The sequence below is a fragment of the Arachis hypogaea genome, chromosome 11 (assembly GCF_003086295.3).
Source record: "Arachis hypogaea cultivar Tifrunner chromosome 11, arahy.Tifrunner.gnm2.J5K5, whole genome shotgun sequence".
Taxonomy (NCBI): domain Eukaryota; kingdom Viridiplantae; phylum Streptophyta; class Magnoliopsida; order Fabales; family Fabaceae; genus Arachis; species Arachis hypogaea.
This window is the reverse complement of record NC_092046.1, coordinates 137,019,354-137,041,512: the sequence shown is the minus strand read 5'-3', so window position 1 is coordinate 137,041,512 and position 22,159 is coordinate 137,019,354. Positions and strand designations below refer to the sequence as shown.

General features: G+C 31.3%; 2 protein-coding genes across 8 annotated transcripts; one reads left to right on the top strand and one right to left on the bottom strand.

Annotated features, from left to right (window-relative positions):
• Positions 1-803: 803 nt before the first annotated feature.
• LOC112722854 (calmodulin-binding transcription activator 4-like) lies at positions 804-7,171 on the bottom strand. Of its 7 annotated transcripts, none has more exons than XR_003162922.2 (9): positions 6,151-6,430; positions 4,900-4,958; positions 3,971-4,822; positions 3,786-3,876; positions 2,878-2,966; positions 2,379-2,468; positions 1,741-1,823; positions 1,326-1,422; positions 804-1,041 (listed from the first exon to the last, which is right to left on the bottom strand). XR_003162922.2 is itself a non-coding variant. In XM_072207513.1 (9 exons), the coding sequence occupies exons 3-6, from the start codon at positions 4,107-4,109 to the stop codon at positions 2,441-2,443; spliced, it is 306 nt and encodes a 101-aa protein (XP_072063614.1). In that variant the 5' UTR covers positions 4,110-4,822; positions 4,900-5,778; positions 6,151-7,171; the 3' UTR covers positions 804-1,041; positions 1,326-1,422; positions 1,741-1,823; positions 2,379-2,440. The 7 variants fall into 7 exon arrangements, 5 of the variants coding, with proteins under 5 accessions (XP_072063614.1, XP_072063616.1, XP_072063615.1 ...); XR_003162921.2 differs by lacking the exon at positions 6,151-6,430 and adding an exon at positions 5,023-5,778; XM_072207513.1 differs by having other exon boundaries at positions 2,878-2,925; positions 4,900-5,778; positions 6,151-7,171.
• Positions 7,172-18,607: 11,436 nt separating this feature from the next.
• LOC112722853 (uncharacterized) lies at positions 18,608-20,226 on the top strand. Its single transcript, XM_025774035.3, has one exon. It carries the CDS (start codon positions 19,322-19,324, stop codon positions 19,988-19,990), a length of 669 nt encoding a protein of 222 aa, XP_025629820.1. The 5' UTR covers positions 18,608-19,321; the 3' UTR covers positions 19,991-20,226.
• The last annotated feature ends 1,933 nt before the right edge of the window (positions 20,227-22,159 follow it).

Here is a 22,159-nt window from a genome sequence, read left to right as displayed (position 1 = left end):
ATCCATTAACAGAATTGACGGCGGGACAAAATTGAGACGATTTTGAAACGTTAGGGACTTAAATAGAATGAAAATGTTGGGGACAAAAATGATACACAAAAATAAAACTAAAATTTAGTTCTACGTATCGTTTTTGTCCCCAACGTTTTCATCCTATTTAAGTCCCTAACATTTTAAAATCGTCTCAATTTTGTCCCGTCGTCAATTCTGTTAACGGATCCCTAACGGCAGAACAACATTGAGTCAATTTTGAAACGTTAGAGACTTAAATAGGACGATTGAAACGTTAGGGACAACTTTGGGACTTACCCCAAATATTGGGGACAAAAACGATACTTTACTCTATCTTTTATTATGGATATCTGGAGTATGGAAACTTTCCGCACTGTTCACACACTACAAGGTTTTTGTTTATTTGTGACAGTTTTTTCTCCTATTTGTGGAGGTTTATAACTCCCACCAAATGGTTTGTGAGGAGGGGGTTCTAAAACCCCCAAAATTTGAGGTGCCATGAGGTCTTTTGTGGGAGTTTTTAAAAACCTCCACAATCTATTTAGTGGAGTTTTTGTGTGTGTTTAGTGGAGGTTTTATATTGGACTTTTATGGTGGTTTTAAATCACTTTTGTGGCAATTTAAAACTCCTACAAATCGATTTTCTAATTTAACAAAAATTAACTATTTTGTGAGATTTTCAAACCTTCACAAACCCTGTAATTATATATTTATTTTTAATTTCAAAACATTCATTAATCTCATCTCATTTACATACTTTCAAATTAGAAATTTATTTTTTAATATCAAAATTTAAAAATTAAATCTTTTATAACACAATTTCTCAATATATAAGACATAACTCTATATATAAACAAATTTTATGTCATCAAACGTTGGAAAAAATGATAGTCTAAAGATTGGGATACATGGTGGTATCACATGAAGGTATTCTGGAATAAATTTTCCAAATGTCTGATAGCAGCCCTCAAGTTTTCCAATGTCTCTTGGTGGTATTCGGATTTTCGCACGACAAATCAAACCTTGAAACTAGTACATGGTAACAAAAGAAGAATGAGATGATAGAAGCAGTGATTCCAAACAATAAAGGAAGAAAAGCAAACACAATTTTCTTCAACTCTAAATGCATTGTTGATTCTAAGCTTTTTAACAATATACCAAGAAAATAAACGAACTATCCGAAAATTGCCATCTAACTGTTCTTTATCAATAGCTAAGAATCAATCAGGACAATTTGACAAACAACTCAATATATCTACAATCAATTTTCTAAACAAATATCAGAAAGAATCAAGGGTTGCAATGGAGAATACCAGAAATTCCTGCGTCAAGGCAACGTGAAATTGTGTCGATTGAACGAGACTTTGGATCGGGTGTGCCGACAATCTTAGTCATAGCTGGAAAGAAACTCTGCAGAAAGCATTTCAAACACTTAAACCAAAATTCAAATAAGATTTATCACTAAGAATACATCATTAGGCAGGGGTAAAATTGTCTCAAAGTTTAATCCAAGACATTCATATTACTACTAGCAGGGAAAAGCACTAAAGTAGAACCATCAATACACATAGCATGATGAAACTCCAAAATCGCACACAATAATGTATCAACTTGCTTTCTCACAATCACAGTACTTAAAAGAAGATCAGGTCACAAAACCATCACAACACCACACCACACACATCACAAATAAAACTGAGGGAGTATTTTAAATAAACAAAGCCATACCTTGTGATTCTTTAGGTGCAAACCCTATCCATAGACTTCTCCTATAGAATCTTACTGTCTGAACTAATAGAACCAATCTCAGCCTGATTAAAAAGCACAAAGTATTTCAGTATTTAATATTCAATATCCACAGAGCATGTACTTCAAACAGCTGAATAAGTTCTCCATATTATTGCAGGCACTTAGCCGATTTGTTGAACTATGGTTCCACTTCAAATTTCAATTATTTCTTTGCCATTATATACTCAAAAGACTTTTGCAGATAATCATCAGAATTATATATTAGCATAATTGTAATCCTTATTCAGTAAAAGAGATGTAAATTTTAGCCACCGGTTGAAGTATTCACACATTTATTTAATTTTTTTCCCTTCAACATTTACCCACATGACTCAACACACCTAAACCTTAAACCCATGAAAATATATTACTCTACGAAAAAAATCACTTACAAACTTGTTCTAATAAGCAAAAAGTGAAAAATTACAGAGAAGCCATAACTAAGTTGCAATTAAAAAAAACTTATTCAACACGAATAGGTGTCTATATTGTATTATTTAAAATCCCAATATTTGTTTCTAAAATCTAAAGAATCCATTCTATAGAAGCAACCATGATAAGAGACATTAAGAACTAACCTTGGAAAATTGAGCTGTAGTTTTTTAGGTTTGTGCTTAACACCTGCTTCACATAAAAATAACTACGTTCCCACTTCTCCCAGTTTACAGCTGCAAACAAATTAGAATAGAAGAGCCTCAGTTTAAAATTGATATGGAAATGGAATCTAATACATTTCACATACATTACATTTATTTTATTGTCATTCAAGTATTAAGCAAGACAACATTTTCAACGTAGTGAATTGGTTACAGCTTAAGATAATATCACTAAAACAATTCATAAGAGGTCAATTTCAGCTCTCTACATGAAATGTCCTGTCAATTTCAGCTCAAGATCAGTCATGCCTAACAAAGGTTGATTTAGGTTTTGACGTCAACATAATTTTATCATGTATTTACTTTAGCATGAGCTTTTCCCTAAACTTACACCCTTTTTTTCTCAGTTTAAAAATATACAACATGTTGTAAGCTTAATAGTTTAAAGGATATTTAGTGAGCTGAACTATAATTCACTTACGGATCCAGTATCCAGTAGCTCCTCTTCTGGAAACTACGATTCTCCTCTCTATGTGCATAGTAACAATTTAGTATTTCAACGTTTCCAATCTAGTCACGCAGAATAGTAATCACTTGGGTTAAGGAAATCAACATAGAATTCCAGCACAAAACAAATGATGGCATAAAGGCTGATACATATCAACTATAAAGGAATTACAATGAAAATGAATAATGCTCAATAACAGTGAAGCTATGCATCTCATTCCTCTATTACATCCTCATGCACATAAAAGTGCTTGAACAAATATCCTTTCAAAAAGAATTATGTCATTCAAAAGAATTATAGAAGCAATTAATGGTGCAGATATGATCCAAAAATGGAATTGAAAACAAAAATTATAAGAATCTTTAATTATTTTCAAATGATACATTGGTTGACCATGCTTGAGACATCTTTTGAAGTTGATATTTTCCTTTAATAATTTAGTAGTGCTATCAAATTCAGTCTCTTATACATGTTTATGTACTGCAATTTTCATCATTTAGAACTACCACAAAAATTTGAGCGTCTTATATTAAGCAACAAAATGGATAAAATCAGAAGATCATGCAGACCAACACAATACAACAAAAATGTCAAAATTAAGTACCACTAAGCTCAAATTTGAAAAGGTGTGAAATTTCAAGCTATGATTATGGGACAAATATCATATCTTAGTCTTTAGTTATGCAGAACTTGCAACTAAAGGAAATAAAGACCTCAGTCTAAATTTATTTTCATTACAAATTATATCATTACATGTTGGGGCAGTACAATAAGACACATAAATATCAATAAACAACCAAGAAATTCCTTTCTTTTTTTACTTTAATATTTTGATTAAGCCCTTTTTTTGAAATTCAAATGATCATACACTTCTAGTTTACCTTAAGCCGTTCATGTGCTTCTCCCACAATTCTTCGATCGCTTTTCTTCCGCCAATTATAACCGTCTTTATGGAAGAACTGCATGATTCTTCTATTAAATAGAAACAAGGATCCACCTATTAAGAAAATCAACTAGCAAGATTGATGTGATTTTTGTGTTTCATGGACAAGAACATAGGCATTACTTGTTGGCTTTTGAGGGGGAATATTGGTGAACTTGAACTGGTCATGATTCCGCAAAATGTATAGCATTTCCACTAGCTTCAGCCATCTTCTCTTAGCTTCCTGGTACAGATCATCGATGTTGTACTCAAAACCTGCCATCACATGTAAAAAATTCCAACTTACTCCTTCCTTTCTTCCTTTCCACAGAAGAATAATTTGACAAGACTATCAAACATAACTATGAATATTGAATAGGAACTCAATTATCTTCTCATTGTACTATTATTGCCAATTATTAACTAGTGAGTAATTAAAAGATATCAAGGTTAACGATTCCAGTAAAATTTTTGTCCAAGGAAAGCCTTGGAAGTTCCTTATGCTTTGTCGCAGTTTTAAATCTAACTTATGTGTCTCTTCCATCATAAGACAGCCGGGGCGAGTCCCAAGGCGCTTTCTTAGACTTAACAAGATTATGGAATGCTTCATTGGAGATCATAACTCCTGCATTGACAGATTTTGGAAAAGGCAGGGCCGGGGCGAGTCGATGTATTTCAAGGTGTGATTCAGACCCTTCTTTTGCTCTTTAGGCAAAGTCTTCACAGATAATCCATGAGATTCTCTCTGAATTGACTCTTTGACAATATCATAGAAGTCAATGGATTTCTACGTTGGGGTGTCAAGGTGCTTCAATGATAGTTCTGAATTCGAGTTTTCAAGAACATTGATTCAACTGGTTGATAGCGATTCGGTTTGAATTGTCCTGTTGAACTCGAGGGATGACATGCTAGATGAACAAGATGATGAAGTCATAGAAGTTATTGAAGACTCTGTGAAAATTGTTACTTCTCTCTGGAACCCTTTAGATTCTTTTCCTGAAAATCACAATATTAAGTTTGTTGATCCTGCTAAAATTCATTCATGTTAAACTACTATTCTAATATTATCTTACCTTTGCTTTCTACATTGTGTTTTTAGCATTAAGCTCTTTGATGCCATTACTGCTTTCACCTGAGAAAGAAAGGAAATTTCAGTTATAGTACTAAGAACTTCTCAAATATTATTTTCAACTCACTTTTTATTCCTTTCAGATCACTTCTATAATATCTATGGACATGTTTTCATGTTGAAGCTACAAAGAAAGCATAAACAATTACAGGTTAGTTGTAATGTTCATACCTTTCAAATTATTAAAAAATACTTAAATATTACAATTATCACTTTAAAAAATGTGAATATTTAACTTTGTTCTGATGTGAACATATCTTGAATGTTATGTATTCTAACCTGATTTCTGAAAATATATAGATGTAAAAACAAAAAGAAAAGAAAGTGCTCAGCTCCAAAATTTAACTCCAGTTACCAGCTTCTGTCAAATCTAATTTGGAGAGTAAGGAACCAAAATGGAAGATACATAAATAAAATAGTTCAGTAAATTAAATGCTTTGCTTTTATCTAGTAACTAAGTGGAGTCAGAGAACTTTAACCACAGGAATCACTCCACACGAAAACAAATAAAAACTGAAGAAGAAAAGAAAACAGATCTGAAACAGTGGCTCGATTCAGAAGCTTTCTACGAGGCAACTATAGCAGCAACGATGGCGGCAACGGCGGCAGAAACTGCAGCGGCAACTGTAGCTATAGAGTAAACAGATCTGAAACCATAATGTTGATAGAGGAGGTGGCTCGATTGAAAAGCTTCCTGCAACAATTGTGGCAGAAACGGCGGCGAAACCAACGACTGCAACGGCGGCAAAACTGGTGGTGGAGAACTTAAGGTTTTGTCGCCATTCTCTTCTCTTCTCTCTAACTCGGTGTCATTCTATGAAAACTAAGAAGAAATAGGGTTTTTTTTAGAGAGTTTAAATTTTAATTATAAATTAATTATTAGGGGAGATTTTTATAAATTGCCATAAATAAAATGTATTTTGGAGGTTTTTAAAACCCTTACTAAAAAATTCCCTCAATTAAATATAAATCTTGTAGTAACACCTTCTACATCTTTCACAGCACAACCAACATTAATAATAATTAACACTAATAAATATACTAATCCAGCAGCACCACTAATCCAGCAACACAAACATTAACAACAATAATAAATACATTAATCCAGTAAAATTGACCTTAACAATAATTAAGAATAAAAAATACACTAAACCAGCAGAACCAACATTAACAATAATAATGAATGCACTATTACCTGTATCATAATTACCATCGCTCTCATAGTCACTGTCGTCCTCGCCATCATCATTATCTTCAGTCATTGGCGCTTGCACTTGATGGAAATCGTCAACATTACTACGATCAATCCCTTTAGCGACACTCTGGATCGAATTACTCTATCTCGAGTCAACAGGCACTCTCGTCCCATAGTGTGGAGAGGGCCTACGACAATGTAGTGTCAAATCCACAAACAACCGATCCAGAACAATTCGAGGCGATTGCCGACTAGACTGTGGCACTTGCTTGACAATTTTAGGATGTTGCGGCTAGGATTGCTGAGGTTATAGGTGAAGGTCGAAGAACGAATCATTCACTCATTGCGATGTGTCCTTTTCATGATCCTACTGATCATATAGTTAATGGTTTGAGGATTGCTAAGTTGTGCCATTTTACTGTGACATAGAGGGTCAATAATATGGTTGGTAAGATAGTATATAAAGTGAGTGTGAGTAAAAAAATAACTGTGTAAAGAATGACAAGAATTGAATGTGTCATCATTTGAAAGGAAGGTGATTCAATTTGGAATGAGTGTTCATAAATATGAATTGAAATGAAAGTTACAAATTTGAAGAGTAACACTCTTACACAATCTGTATCGTCATTACCTAAAGGTTAGGGTCATGTTCCCTATTAAATTCACACAGTGGTTGGTTTATATCAAACAACGCAGAAAATGCTCTAATCATAATATCCAAAAACATGTATCTCTAATTGATTTGATGATCAATAAAAAAACTCATGTGTTAATCAAACCATGTATGTGAACATTAATCTATGTGGGAGGAGACAATTTACTATTCGAATGAAATAAGGGTACACAAATAAGAAGGAGAAACTAACTTCACGAGACAACAATATCAAAGACGAAAAGAGGTTGGATGAAGAGAAGCAACAAAAAATTTCGAATTTTAAAGTAAATAATAAAAAAAAAACAGGAGGAAGAAGAAAATCAACATGAGACATGAGACGTGAGAAGTGATTTTGCGGAAAATGATTATTTGGGAGGGGGAGGGACAGGTGATTTTGGAGCGGAAAAAAGAGTGAATCACACGTGATTGTAGAAACTACATATCCGTAGTTGACAATTGGCAAAATTGTTTTTTATTAGTGAATTCGCGTGACTTTTTGGATTTAGGGTGTTTTGATAAATTAAACTCATTGTATGTATTACGTATTTGTAATTGCTCATTGACAAACTATGAATTCGTCAATAAAATAGCAAAGCGCTTATAATATTTATAAATTTTTTGGTTTTTTTATTTTTTATTTTATTTTCATTGTTTATCCCTCTACATGAGCATACATGGTTGTTTTTCATCTAAATAAAAAATATGTATTTTTCTTTCTATTTCATTTGCTCTTTTTTTTTTTTGGATCATGGTTTTCATTTCCATTTTCAGTGGGTCAATTGTTTTTTTTTTTGGGTCTTGTAGTGAGTCAAATGTTTAAATAATAGTTGTTTTTAAAAATAAAACTAAAAAAATTACTAAAATAATTAGTGACTATAATGTATGGACACTGAAATACGGAACACAATACGATATGAGACATGTGAACACGTGAATTTAAAATTCTTATAAGACATGGAGACACAACATATATATAAAATATAAAGTATTTTTCGATAAATTGTAATGATATTTTGGTATTTTATTGATATTAAAATATAAATTAAATTTTTAATTATTTTAAATATTTTTAATTATATAAAATATTTAAAATATTTTTTGTTTTAATAATTAGTAATATATACTATTTTTAAACTCATTTTAAAAGAATAAAGTTGGACACATTGACATATAATGGTATTTAAATATGTCCAAGCGTGTCTGAAAAAAAAAATTTATTTCCTATTATAACACGATTTAAATACAAAAGACACTGTATTAAATGAGTGTTGTGAATATCGTATTCAAAATATATCCAATACGATAGACACGACAAATTAAAGAAGCATTAGTGCTTTATAGGTTACTGACGAATGTTTGTGGTTCGGGAAAGTATGAGGAGCCAATGGAATATTTATACAATATGTACAATGGAAGTTTAAGAAGTATTAGAGATATAATCATCAGTGTTACCTTTTCCCATCAGGCGCTAGATCCGAAAGGTTAAGAGTTCGATTATTGGTGAACCCCAAAATTAGTTTAAGCTTTTGGGAAGATGTTTATTATCGCTAGTACTCGGATGATTATTCTAGATAATATGAGAGATGTTCATTTTGTAATTCAATAACCCATTATAAACATTGTACAAATAATCCATTGTCTCCCCAGCGAGATCCTTTTCTTCACATAGAAGACGTTCTTACGCTCCACTTGGGCTTAGGTTGTTCTTTCGAAGAAACTGATCCCATTGTTCTCTCTTTTCTTGTATTTTTGGTCAGATATTAGTCTTCTATTTGATGGAAAGTGCAACCAAGTTTATGGGCCTTCTTCACATGTATAATAGCTTTCACTCCCTTGGAAATCAAGCCTATTAATATATGAATAGGACTCCCAAAGGTAGGATTTTGATTTAACTCTTACTTATTGGTAGGTTTAAATCTATTGTAAATTTAATTTTATTCTATTTATAGGTTGAAAATTTTTCAATCCAAACGCTATTTGTACCTTAAAATTTTTTATCCGACCTTATCAAATTCTACTCGCAAAGAATCAATTGTTTTCAATTAAATATAACATTTAATTATTTCATATTTTAAATATACTAATAAATTAACAAACATAAAATTAAATTCGTGTCAAAATAAAAAATAACAAAATTATAATCAAATTTATATTAAAATTATAAATAATATAGTCATCAATTCATCACTAAATCCTTACTAATAATTATTTTTAACATATAGTAATTAATAAAACGAGGATGCGGACAAATTAATAGGGTTAATTCTAAATCCAAATCCTACTTTACTTGCAGCCAGGAACGGATCTAAGTGCATTAGTGTAGGGGCAAGCGCTCCCACTACAATTTGGAATTTTTTGAGTAGTATACGATAATAATATTTATTTGTCCCTATTAGATTATTAAATTTGACCCACAATAATTTTTTACTCAACTTTTGGTACTTAATCGTCAATTTAAAAATTTTATATTAGATATTTGTTAGAATAATCAATTCTCAATTTTAAACGAAATTAGTATTCTTTTTTAAAAATCAACTCAAAAGAATATTATTTATCTTCTTTTCAAATTAGCTTTAATTTTTACGTAGCAACTATATTAATTAAAAGAACTTTTTTAACTATGAATATCAATAAGAGTCGGCTTCTAATTGTACTGGGAAGTGAATTTTTAAATAATTGTTTAGTAATATATATGGAAAAAGAGAAATTTTGATGGTAGTATTAAGAGAAAAATTACTTAATTTTTTAAAAATATAAAATCTAAAAGAATAGAATTTTAAATTATATATTATTATTTAAATTACTATTTTAGTGTTTTAATTTGTATATTAGATATTTTGAAGGCTAATCATATTTTATAATAACAAAATATAATCATAATAATAATCATGCTACATGTACATAAAAAATAATTATCTGTATAAAATATATATTAAAATATAAAATACACCTTAAAAATAAGTTAAACAATACATGTATTTATATATAGATATATAGTGGTTAAGAGATAATTTAATATTTAATTTTTTATATACACATATTATTTTTATTATAAAAATTATTATCATGTTATATAAAATTTGCCCCACTAACAAAATTTTCTGGATTCGTCACTGCTTGCAGCTCATATAGCTGCACTTTTAAGTTTTAATCCTACCTATAGTAGGTCAGATATCCATAGATAGGATTAAACGATTAGTATTAGCATGTGTATTTATGAGTCCCTCACCTCTATTCCAATCATACAAATCAAGCATATCACTAAAAAAGTAAATAACATAATATAAATAATTAGGTGATTGTATATTATATATATGTAAAAATAATAATTATAAATTATTAGATAATTTAATATATTTGATTAAATTATTTGATATAATACATATTTATATTTTAATTACTGTAAACAGTGTAAACAAATAATTAAATCATGTGGATATGGCCTGGTGGTTTATTACCTAATCCGTATCAGATCAATCAGGAAAACATCAAATAATTAACACTTTGTCCTTAAATAAATGACCCACAAGAAAAGAATTAGTATGGCACTAAAAGGAAATAATATAAATAAAAGCCATGATGAGTAATCACCCTAATCCAAAAAGGAAAAGTCCCTAATGACCAATAATATAAATAAAGTCCCTTACACTACTCCTTTCAACTTATAATTACTGGAGGTATTGCATTGTTAAGATTTAAGACCTAAAAACAGAAATCATTCCTAGTAGTCTATCATGATTTTGTCATGGGAAAGATAAAAGAACTCAAAGTCCATTCACCCTTTTCACCAGTTGCTTCTTATTCTAAAAGAAAAGCAAATTAAAAACGAGAGACAGTCTGTCCAATCCTTATTCTTTTCATCATCTCTTTATCTTTAACATGTGCTCCGGGGCATGCAAAAATAAATTATAATTTTACCCTAATGGTGTGGCAAAACAAGGATCATATATATTTAATCACATGCTAATCACCCACTAGCCACCTTTAATTTGCTTTCTCTACTACTAGTTTTGCGCCCTTTTTTATTTGTGCATCATATGAACACGAACCTGATAAAGATATTCCAAATTAGCTGTGTGTATATTCTCTTGGATTTTCACCATAATTGGACCTAAAAGTTCAAACCACTAGCTAGAGTAGAGGGCACACAAACAAAAAAGCAATTGTATGTTGCAACACAAATTTTAAATTAATTTATATCATTATATGCATTCATCTAGTCATCCAACATCGAATTCAGACATCTTTGGCTCAACTAATTAAGTTATTATTGATTATCCATTGATCATTGCATTTATCGTTTTTTTTCTCAAGGGCCATATGTTGTGTTAAATTAAATGAGTATAATACTAATTAAGAAAAATGTTCTAGAGCTCTACAAAAGGCACGTTATCAACTAGGTCTAATTAAGGAGGCTTAAGTTGATAATATTAAAATGTTACAAAAAAAAAAAGGCCACCTACTACTATCCTAAAAGGGTTGAGGACTTGAGATAATGATAGGACTATAGTAGTTTAAACATAATGATGATCATTAGCTAGTTAATTAACTATAACAATGTCCCCCATCTACCCTCCAAGCTAACACCTAATTTAATTTCTGAATGTACTTAGAACAAAACATAATGATTAATCCGTTGCTGTGTGTCCCACTATTACTGATGAATTATTGTGAATAAAAGATTTGATTAGTGTTATTGCACAAATTAAACCTGCTTCCTTGAAAGACTTTTAATTTGTCTTTGCTTCGAAGCAATGAAATCCTTAAAGCAGAGAGGATGCAAGGCCTTATGCTGCAGCAGTTGTAGGAGGCTTAGTGTGTCTTCCACAGAGGAAGCAGAGAGTTCATCAGCCTCCGATCGGTTTCCTTCCGTGTCGAGCGTCGCACACGCCATGGTGCAAGAGAGACTTGACCAGTTGATTAGGGAGAGGAGGATGGAAGAGAGACAGAGGAGGCAGCAAAGCAGAGTCAGAGAAAGAGAAAGAACTAAGTTTGTTGTGATGGTGGCAATGGAGAAGCGCTCTTATGATCCAAGAGAAGATTTTAGGGAGTCCATGATGGAGATGATAACAGCAAATCGCATCAAAGAAGCCAAAGATCTTCGTAGCCTACTCAACTATTATATCTCCATGAACTCCAATGAGTACCATAGTCTTATACTTGAGCTTTTTCATGAGGTTTGTACTAATTTATTCTTATCATGTAAATGTCATTGGTAGTAACCATCAAGCTAAGGCTATTGTGAATCACATATGTTAGGCTTCAAGGGTTGCTTAATATTTCAATGAATTATATTAGATTAGATTTGGATAGGCGACAAATATAACCCACAAGTTCGTTAACTTTTCCCTTTTAATATACTCATGCTCATGCATGCTACGCAAACGTTTCATTAATGCATGTGTTGTGCCGCCAGTTATGCCTTTTTATGCATACAAATCCCCACTCATTATTCGTGGTGTCACCCTTCCTCTAAGATCAAATGAATATGAATTTTGATTTGCACACCAAAAATTAGTTATTAAGTCAATTATTATGAATATAAATTCGATATTTACATGTGTTGTTAATATTGAGTAAATTTTGTAACAGATATTTATTAATATATCCATAAGGTGAGTGTAAATAAACATTGTAAGTGCAAGTGTAATGGTGGTGGAAAGTGGGAAAAGTGAGCAACTCTTGCAGGCAGTAATTGGGGAATTAATGGGGTCATGTGGTAGGAGGTTGCGTTTTCTCTTTACTGTCGGAATGTTAAAGTCCATGGGTAATAATAATTCATGGTACGGTGCTTTTTTTTTTCCCTCACTTAGCTTGAGCTAGTAGCTATAGTAGTGGTGCAACAAATTAAATGGGCGGGGTTGCATTTGATTTTAATTTAGTTCACATGATTAGGTCCTGTTAAAGCTTTAAAGTCTAAAGCTTCTCTCACTTGGTCCACTATCATCTTTACCATGATATCTGCTCTGTCATTTCCTTTCCATTTCTATTCTTTCATCTCCTTCAAAATAAAGTGTAGGTGTGTATATAGAAATTCAGACAGCACTAGCTAGCCACGCTAATGTTCTATCCAAATCCTATTAGTATAAGCGTAAATGATACACTACTATTTCTTTTGTTTTTTTTTTTAAATTGACTAATATTAATATTATTTAGATATTAATACGTTTTGTCGTAACATGTGTGTCTTATTATTATGTCCATGATCATTATTCGTGTCTAATATCTAATAGGAAAACAATAACAAAGTAGCAAGCAGCAATAGGGAAAGGTAAGATAATTTAAATTAGAATAGAAGTGCAGCTTTTGACTTGCACGCTTAGCCCGGCAGGGACTTTTTTTTTTTTTTTGGAGCCACTTCGATAAAAATGATTAAAACGTTTTTTTTTTTAAATTTTTTAATAATTAAAATTTAACACATATAATCGATTAAATTGTATTATTTTTGTTAAAATTAGGTTAAATAAATTAATTTGACTAAAAAATAGTAAATCAAATTTTAAATTGATCTAAATTAATATTATTTTTTACAAAAAATAACTATAATACCTCTATTATAAAAAATAACTAAAATACTCTTATTATATATATTAATTTTGAAAATCTTAAATTCTAACACTTTTCTTCTCTATCGTCATAGGATTATGAACTTATGATTCAATATATATATATATATATATATATATATATATATAAATATAAATAATAGGGATATTATAGTTATTTTTTATAATAGAAATATTGTAGTCATTTTTTATAAAAAAAATTAATTTATATCAATTCAAAATTTAATTTATTAATTTTTTGACTAAATTAATTTGTCTATTCTAATTTTAATAAAAATAATACAGTTTAATTGATTATATATGTTAAATTTTAATTTTTAAATCATATCTTTAAAAAAAAGATGTTTTTAACATCTTTATCTAAGTGGCTCTCTTTCGTTTTTTTCCTTTGCAAACAAAAATCTTTTTCATTTTGACACAATAGTATATTAATATTAAAAAAATTCTATTTATACTCTAAAATCACTTGTTAATAAAATATATATGTTAAAATATATAATAATATATATTAAAATAAATTAAAAAATTTATATTTATATATAAATAATAGTAATTAATTTTGATATATATTTCGTAAGTGAATAACATCAGTATCTCAAAGAATAGGACTCTCGTACTAATAAATGTCATTACCAACTTTATTCCTAGGAACAATGAAAAAAAGGTGAAAATTTATGGTTTTCAAGAGGACCTAATGAAGAAGATGAATTGTATATCGATCTTAAGACAAACTTCTAACGTTTTAAATAGTTGTATGTTTTATTAGGATTTGGATCCTCTAAGATCACACTTTATTCTCTAAAGTGAAATTCAAACTTTAAAGAATTCAAATCCGTTTTATTATATGTCACTTATTCAAAATTAGAGTGATTGAAAGTCATGTATGTGTCACATACTAATTGAACCACTATTCCTAGTTGAATTCAAAGAGTCATGTAAAAGAATTTTCAAGTTTTAATTCAAATATCAAATTTTTCAATTATAATAAAAGAATTCAAAAGAAATTAGCATATCTTTTAATACCACTCATTCGAATGAAAAACGAATAACTCAATCATGAAATAGATCAATGCAAAAAATCAAAATAAAATAAACATAGATTAATAACCCATAGAAAACATAAATAGAGCTCCTAATCTTTTGAAAAAGAATTAGCTACCCATAGTAAAAGAAAAACAAGAAGAAGAGATTACGGAGGAGCTGGCTGATCCTCTCTGTGAACTAGGTTCACTTATTTATATCTTAATTCTAGAATCCAAATTTCAAACTAAACTAATCTTACCTCTCGAAGAGAAAGATAAGATAACCACTTATCTTCTGGAAAAGAAAACAAAATAACTACTTACTACTTTAATTTCAAACTCAAAATGAAAATTTATTTCAAATTCTAAACTAACGAAATCCCTTGTGTTTTTAAAAAGAATGAATAACTAATCTTTTAGAGTCTTCAATATTTTAAATGTGATTAAGACTTCTAATTATACAAATAATTAATCTTAGACCTTAATTATTACATCTTTTGAGTTGTAATTATGCTTAATTTAGGTTGTATTAGAGAAATTGGACAAAAGTCCAAGATTTCATCTTCCAGGAGGTGCTAGGCCGTTGGGCGTGAACTGGAGGCCGCCAGGCGTGAAAGAGGAAGGCGGAGAGTCCGTCGGGCATGCTAAAAGGGCCGCCGGGCACAAGAGCTGTCCGCTAGGCGCAAGTTCCTCCCGCCGGGTGTGCTGAAATGTGAAGGGGGTCCATCAGGCATGGCTTCCATCCGCTAGGTGTTTGGGTTTCTGATTCCTTAAGCCATGCTTTTACTGTTTTTGAATTTTTCTTTTGATTTTTGATTGTTTTTGTGCTAAAAACTCCTGAAATTATAAAAATACTAAATAACTCCAAATATTTGATTATTTATTAAATTTCATTTAAAAACATAAAAAAATTGACTAAAATCTAAGAAAATAAATGAAAAAAAATTTTAAAAATCGCTTAAGATAATGTGTTATTAGCTACTCGTAATCCGGCATTACCTGGGACCAATCCAGATATGGTTCCTCAACTGCCTATGCTTATCATACGTATCTCATGTGCATAACCATGCACACTCGAGACACTTGGCAATCATCACAAAACTTGATACCATAATATACTTCTAATTAAAAAATAAAAGTTATCACATAGGTGGACGTCTCCACCTCGTTGCATTAAGCAAATGGGACTGAACCATTATCCTCGGATTAGGATGTACATTTTAAAAACGTAAAGTTTATTTCTCCTTCCTGTTGAAATTGTAACTTAATAGTTTATAGTGAATTCTTTTTGTCTGTAAAAGACCCTTTTACCCTCAGTTTTGTTTTGTTTTTTTTTTTTTTACATATTGTCTCTTATGTTCTTTGATCTTTTAAATTTATTCTTTTTAATATTATTCTTTTTCCATAATAATTTTTATAGTCATATTTCTTCAAAGTTACATCTTTATTCTCAAACTTTTATAAAATAATTGTTATGTCCTTAATCCCTTGAGCTTATATTTTTACCCTTAGTCTTTTATCTTAATTATTATTTTGTCGAATAATTTTTTTAAAAAGATTTTTATGTTTTTTTTTATAATTATTTTTTGGTTCAATTACTCTATTGGTTTCTATAGTCTCACAAAATTTTTAATTAGGTCTCTATAAGTTTTTTCTTTTAATTAAGTCTTTGTACCAATTTTTTTTTTAATTGAGTTCCTACACTTTTTTTTTATTTGAGTTTCTGCACCAATTTTTTTTTTAGTTGGGTCCCTATACAATTAAGCCAATTACTATCAAGAGGGACCTAATTGAAAAAAAAATTGGTACAAGACCCAATTAAAAAGAAAAAAAATATAAAGACTTAATTAAAAATTTTGCGAAACTATAGAGACCAACAGAATAATTAAACCTTACTTTTTTACCGTTAATATTTTATAATATGACAATTTTGTCTTTTAACATTCAATTCTTCCTATATTAATCTCACATTTTTTTAAAATAACTATTTATCCTTAGTATTTTTATTTTTACTATTTTAACTTTATATTTTACCAAAATGACCATTTAACTTTATCTTTTACCAAAATAACAATTTTACTCCTTATACTTTTCAAGTTACTAATTTACCTTTTATTAATTAAAACTACTATTTTATCCTTATTCTTTTATCCTTATCTTAATATTTTGTTATATTTATAATTTTACCTCTATCTTTACTAAAATTATTATTTATACCCTCTTGATTATATTTTTAATCCGAATTTTTTTATACAATTATATTTTTATCCCTGAGCTTCCTATGTTTATATTTTTAAACTTAAATTTTTATTATTTACTCTAAATTACCTAATGCTCATATTTTGTGCATCATACAAATTTTATATCCTTAAATTATTTGTTTATGACATCTTTGAGCTTTTTACTCACTTTTCTTTAAATCTTTTAATATTTTATATAATTAACTTCATTAAACATTACTTTATGGGCTCTTTACTTGATTTCTAACTTTTATAAAATTATAATTTATCTCCAAGAGTATGTTAACTTTGGGCCATCATCAACATATATGTATAACCATCCAAAATTTATATCAAACACTTATAAATAATATCAATGACTCATTTATTATTCAAGCATCAACATAAACATCTATAGTCACTAATCATCATCAAAATATCAATAAAAATGTATTAATCATATATAAATCATTTTAACTATTCTAACACTTACCTTTTCTTGTTAGTCATTCCAAATCACTGATTTAATTATTGTGATTACCAAAACCTCCTATATAAAACTTAGAGGGAGACTTTGGATGAATTTGAATTTATTTGCCTTTAATTTTTATGAATAATCATACTTATCTTCAAGTTAATTATCACATGGTGAATGTGGTAGAGAAAGAATTTGGAAGAGAAAAATGAATATAAGAGTGGAGAAATATGTGGTTAGAATTTAATCTTTGAGAATAATTATCAAAAATAAAAATTATTTGATCATTTATTTTTATTTTTATCAGATTAAGTAAATAATTATACCGATAAACGACTAAAGTAGTGCTCCCTATCTTCTTAAGTTAGCAGGAACTATTTCACATAGCCAATTTGTATATTAGAATATGCATTTACGACTAGCTACAGGAACTAGATGAAAACTTCTACAATTGAAAAGAATGCATTCTGATATCGAGTCCTCAATTAATGTAGATGATTCAACAAGGTAGATCGAAGCAACAAATAATTTTGGTATCATATGTTATCTCAGTTCTAAAATATTTATAAAGTTAAACGGATCAAAGAATATTAATAAAAGTTTTTTATAAGTTGAATTTGAATTTGACAAATAAATATTATCATTAAAAAAATATCTTTTGTCTTATATAAAAAATAATACATAACTAACTTTATTTTGTGAGTATTACATCTTAATTGGTGACAAAATTTATTTCACAAAGAGTTTATGTGAATTAGTTATACATACTTTCACAAAATTTGTTTATGATATGTAGAATTGAAAGTGAGTGAAGCTAGTTCATGAACCAACTCGAGCTCGACTCATTAATAGTTCGATAAGTTGAGTTCGTAAGCTGATGAGCCGAGGTTGAACCTGAAATTGAGCTCATAAATTAAATAAGTTGAGTTTGAACTTGGATAAACTCATTTTATTAGCTTGTGAACTGGTTCGATATTATATATATATTAAATTATTAATACACATATTCTATATACATTTAGTTTATACTTTTAATATTATATATATACATATAAAATAGTAATATATATTTACATATATTAATGTTCTTATTTAAATTTTTACAATTAGTTTTTATATAATTTTAATGTAGGATATATATAAATAATAAAATTATAATTAATAGATACACATAAAATTATGTTCCTGTTATTTAAGCCAGCTTGTGAGCTCGAATCGGCTTATGAGTTTTCGATAATTCAAGTTTGAACTTAAGAAATATGCTCGATTGTTAATGAATTGAATCGTGATTCGTGAGTCAAGTTCAATTTTTATGAGTCGAGCTTGAGTTTGGTCTAGTCCAGTACTCATTTTCACCTCTCATAATACGTATTTAGGAAATTAAAATATTTTTGTATTTATTTATATAAATAAAACAGCCTAGTTATAGTATTAATTAGTTATTTGTGAGGGTAAATTTTTTTTTTTACATTGTGATGTAAGTCACAGTCATGTATCGCATTTTTACGGCTAATTTTTTTTTATATTGTATAAATATATGTGTAATACATTGTTATGGGAAGATTAGGTATTTTTTTTTATATGGTGTTTTATTCAGGTTCGATTTGTTTGAAAAAAAAGTAAAGTACAAATCGGAGGGTCCGATTTGTTTGATAAAAAAAAAACTACAAATCGTATGGTCTGTTTTGTATTTTTAATTTTTTTTTATTTTTTGAAATAGAAATCAGACGGTCCGATTTCAACAGAAATTTTTTTTTTATTTTTAAAAACACAAATCGGACCATCCGATTTGTGATTGTTGATTTTAAAAATGAAACAAATCGGAGGGACCGATTTGTTCACACCATAACAATGAAAAACTCATCTCTTCTCCCATCATTGTGAGATGCACTCAACTCTCCCCCACACAAAAAATAATAAGCGCATTTTTACTTAGACTGCACCAACAGAAGGAAATAAAGAACAATAAATTGACAATGGGCCGCGTAGAAACTCCCAAAATTTGGACTACTCACTCTCTCTGTCTCTCTCCCTCTTCTCTTTTGTCGTGCTCAATTCACAACCCCCCACCCCCCCCCCCTCTTCCCTCCTTCTCTCCTTCTGTATTTCAACGCTCCACCGTTTGAAGGGAGGCCCCGTTGAGTCATTGTCTCCCTCTTTCACAACTAAATGCTGTTTCAGCACTCCGTCGCGAGATCTCTGGTCTAGGGGTAGCTCATCTCATTCTTTCGGAGATGAGTCAACTGGGTATGATGCTGCAGGAATCGTTGCGAGCTGAAACGGAGGCAAGAACCATTCTGGGTCTCTTAACGGACCAGATGGACGGCGTTGTCCACACAGGACAACGCAGAAGGAGAACTCTCAAGGACCGCTTCAGATTCACCGGAATGGGTTGCTGCGGTGCCACCTGGGTTTTCCGTCCCTCTCCCCTAACCCTCACTACGCACGCTGCACACCAACAAGAGGCGCCTGAGGGTGGAGCTGCAGTAGCCGCATCACCGCCGCAAGAAACGGACCCGGGTCAAGATCCGAACCGGGACGGGCCCGAATGCGAACGGCCCTCTACGGGGATGAATCTGGCGGCGGCATTGGCGGCGGAGCGTGAATTGCGGGGTTCGCAGGAGGAGGGGGAGAGGGATGTCGCGGGATCGGAGACGCCATGGAGGATGTCGCTGATGCGGCTGCTGGAGGAAACGGAAGGAGGAGGGGAAAGGGGTGGTGGTGGGGATAGTGAAGAAGGGGGTGATTGGGTGTGCTGCGTGTGCATGGGGCGGAAGAAAGGCGCGGCGTTCATACCATGTGGACACACGTTCTGCAGAGTGTGCTGTCGAGAGGTCTGGTTGAACCGGGGCACCTGCCCTCTTTGCAACCGTTCCATTCTAGAGATTCTCGATATCTTCTAAAAATCTGAACCAACCAACCATTTCTTTCTTTCTTTCTTGGATCCCTCACCTCCAGCATAACAGATACTACCACTTCAAAATTTGAAATTCCCTCTCCCATCCTTGTCATCTCTCATCTATGTATGCTGTTATTTTGTCTCTTTATATTACACTCCTCTTAGCACTCGCCAACTTTTGTCTCTCCTTATCTTGACCTTAGTTTATAAACAAATGGATTCTCTGTTCTACGAAGAAAATTTTGACTTCTGTATTTCAGGATTTCTATTGTATAAATGTATAGTATCATTATCCTTTTTTTTTTTAAAATACAGATCCTCTTTTAAAATGACAACTCCAACGTTGTTAAAGTGAAAAACAATAAATAACAAAGAAAAGGATTGTGGTGACAGCATTGAAGAGGATGATGCTGGTTTAAGCGCGCATAATGAGGACTATATCAGATTTGTTTACAGCATTGTAGTCTTTGTTGCATATATAGATAGATGGTGCCGTGTCATTTGCGAAATTGTAGTTTTGATTTTGTCCTGCACTACTTTAAACTTCATTAGAAGTTAGAAGACAAACTTAAAAAGTTGAGTGTATACCCAAATTGGTCCCTAAGGAATTTTAAAGTGGACGTTTTAGTCCTCAACTAAAATTAATCACTCCATTAGTCCTTAACGTTTTTTGGCGTCAGACAAATTGATCTTTTTTTTCTCATCTCCGTTAACCACTAACGGAAGGAGGTGATGTGTCGTGTGACTGTGATGAGTCAGCAGTGAAGTTCCACGTGTTTCGTTCGGACGAATTGGTCCCTAGCCAGATTGATACAAAACGCTGCATTTGAGAATAGGGCACGACGTCGTTCTGTGAGAGGAAGAGTCTATCAAAACTGAAGCATCTCTTTGCCTTCCCTCCACGAAAACAAAATTACTCTGAACTCCCTCTCTTCTCCTAGGTTTTACTTAGGAAGCCACCACCACGTCAAGCTGTAGTCCTCCGACCACCTCTGTTGCTGTTGTCGACGCTAGGGTTTGAACGAGTCAGCATTATTGCAGAAGAATTTTCCTGTGAGTGTTTTGCTCGCCACGGCCACTGGTCGAGGTTAGTATAGTGATGAGTTTATCGATTAAGTTGTTGATGGTATAGTTGATCATTGTTGACATTGTTTAACGGTGTGATCATGTAGTAGTTGTTTTTGTTAGAATACCATTAGTTGCTGGAAATAAAAGTTGTTTTTGATGCTTTGATACTGTCTCACATGGGTTACTGATAAGTGTTGTGGTGCATACATTTACGAGGTTAACATGAAAAAGACACAATATGAAGTGATGAACACATTGCATTGATGTATTAAGCTGATTATGACATTTACCCAAATAAAAGATGTTAGAGTAACATTTAGTGTTGATGAAATGTTATCTAAATTTTATCTGATTAAGGGTAATGTTTAGTTTTCTGATATTGATAGTGGTATTCCATATTTGTAAATTACAGATGACTGAGTGGGTTACCCCTGTGTTTCAACATGGGGGGAGCTTTGTCAAAGATAACAAGGGTGAACTTCTGTATCTTAATGGCAATGTAAAAAGATTTCCTCCGATGGATCTGGACTTAGTGAATTACTTTGACTTGAAGAAGTTGTTTGAAGAACTCGGCTACCATGAATTCAAGAAGATGTGTTGGTATGATCCAAGAGCTCCTAGCATGGAAGCAGGCTTACACCCTATTTATGGAGATAAAGAAATTAGAGAGATGTGTGATGCAAAGAGGGAAGACAAAGAAACTGATGAGTTGTACTTGTTTTTTGACCACCCAATTATGGAAGATGTTGAATGGTCAGAAGAAGATGAGATGAATCTCAGTGAGGGAGATGATGGTAATAATAGCATGAATGAAGAACACACTGATGAGGATAGAGAAGCAGAGGTCTTTTCTGATGATCCAATCTCTGATGGTGATAGCTATGATAGCTATGAAAGTGCTGAAGATGAGGCCTATAAACCCCCACCTCCAGGCTTTGAGAGTGATACCGATGATGATGAAGATGAATTGCTCATTAACTTAACCAAGAGAAAAGGTGACAAAGGAGATAAGAAGGCTGGCAAGAAAAAAATTGCAAAAAATGTAAGGAAGAATGCTGGTCCTAAAGTCACTGTTGGGCCTACCCACACATCCAGGCCCAATAAC

Bases quoted from the DNA above. Each gene is read 5' to 3' on its own strand.
- LOC112722854 (XM_072207513.1), bottom strand. From the start codon at position 4,109: ATGGCAGGTTTTGAGTACAACATCGATGATCTGTACCAGGAAGCTAAG. The intron at 2,926-3,785 runs GTAAACTAGAAG...CTATGCACATAG, and splicing joins AAGCACATGAACGGCTTAAG to AGAGGAGAATCGTAGTTTCC. The intron at 2,469-2,877 runs GTAAGTGAATTA...ATTTGTTTGCAG, and splicing joins AGCTACTGGATACTGGATCC to CTGTAAACTGGGAGAAGTGG.
- LOC112722853 (XM_025774035.3), top strand. From the start codon at position 19,322: ATGAGTCAACTGGGTATGATGCTGCAGGAATCGTTGCGAGCTGAAACG.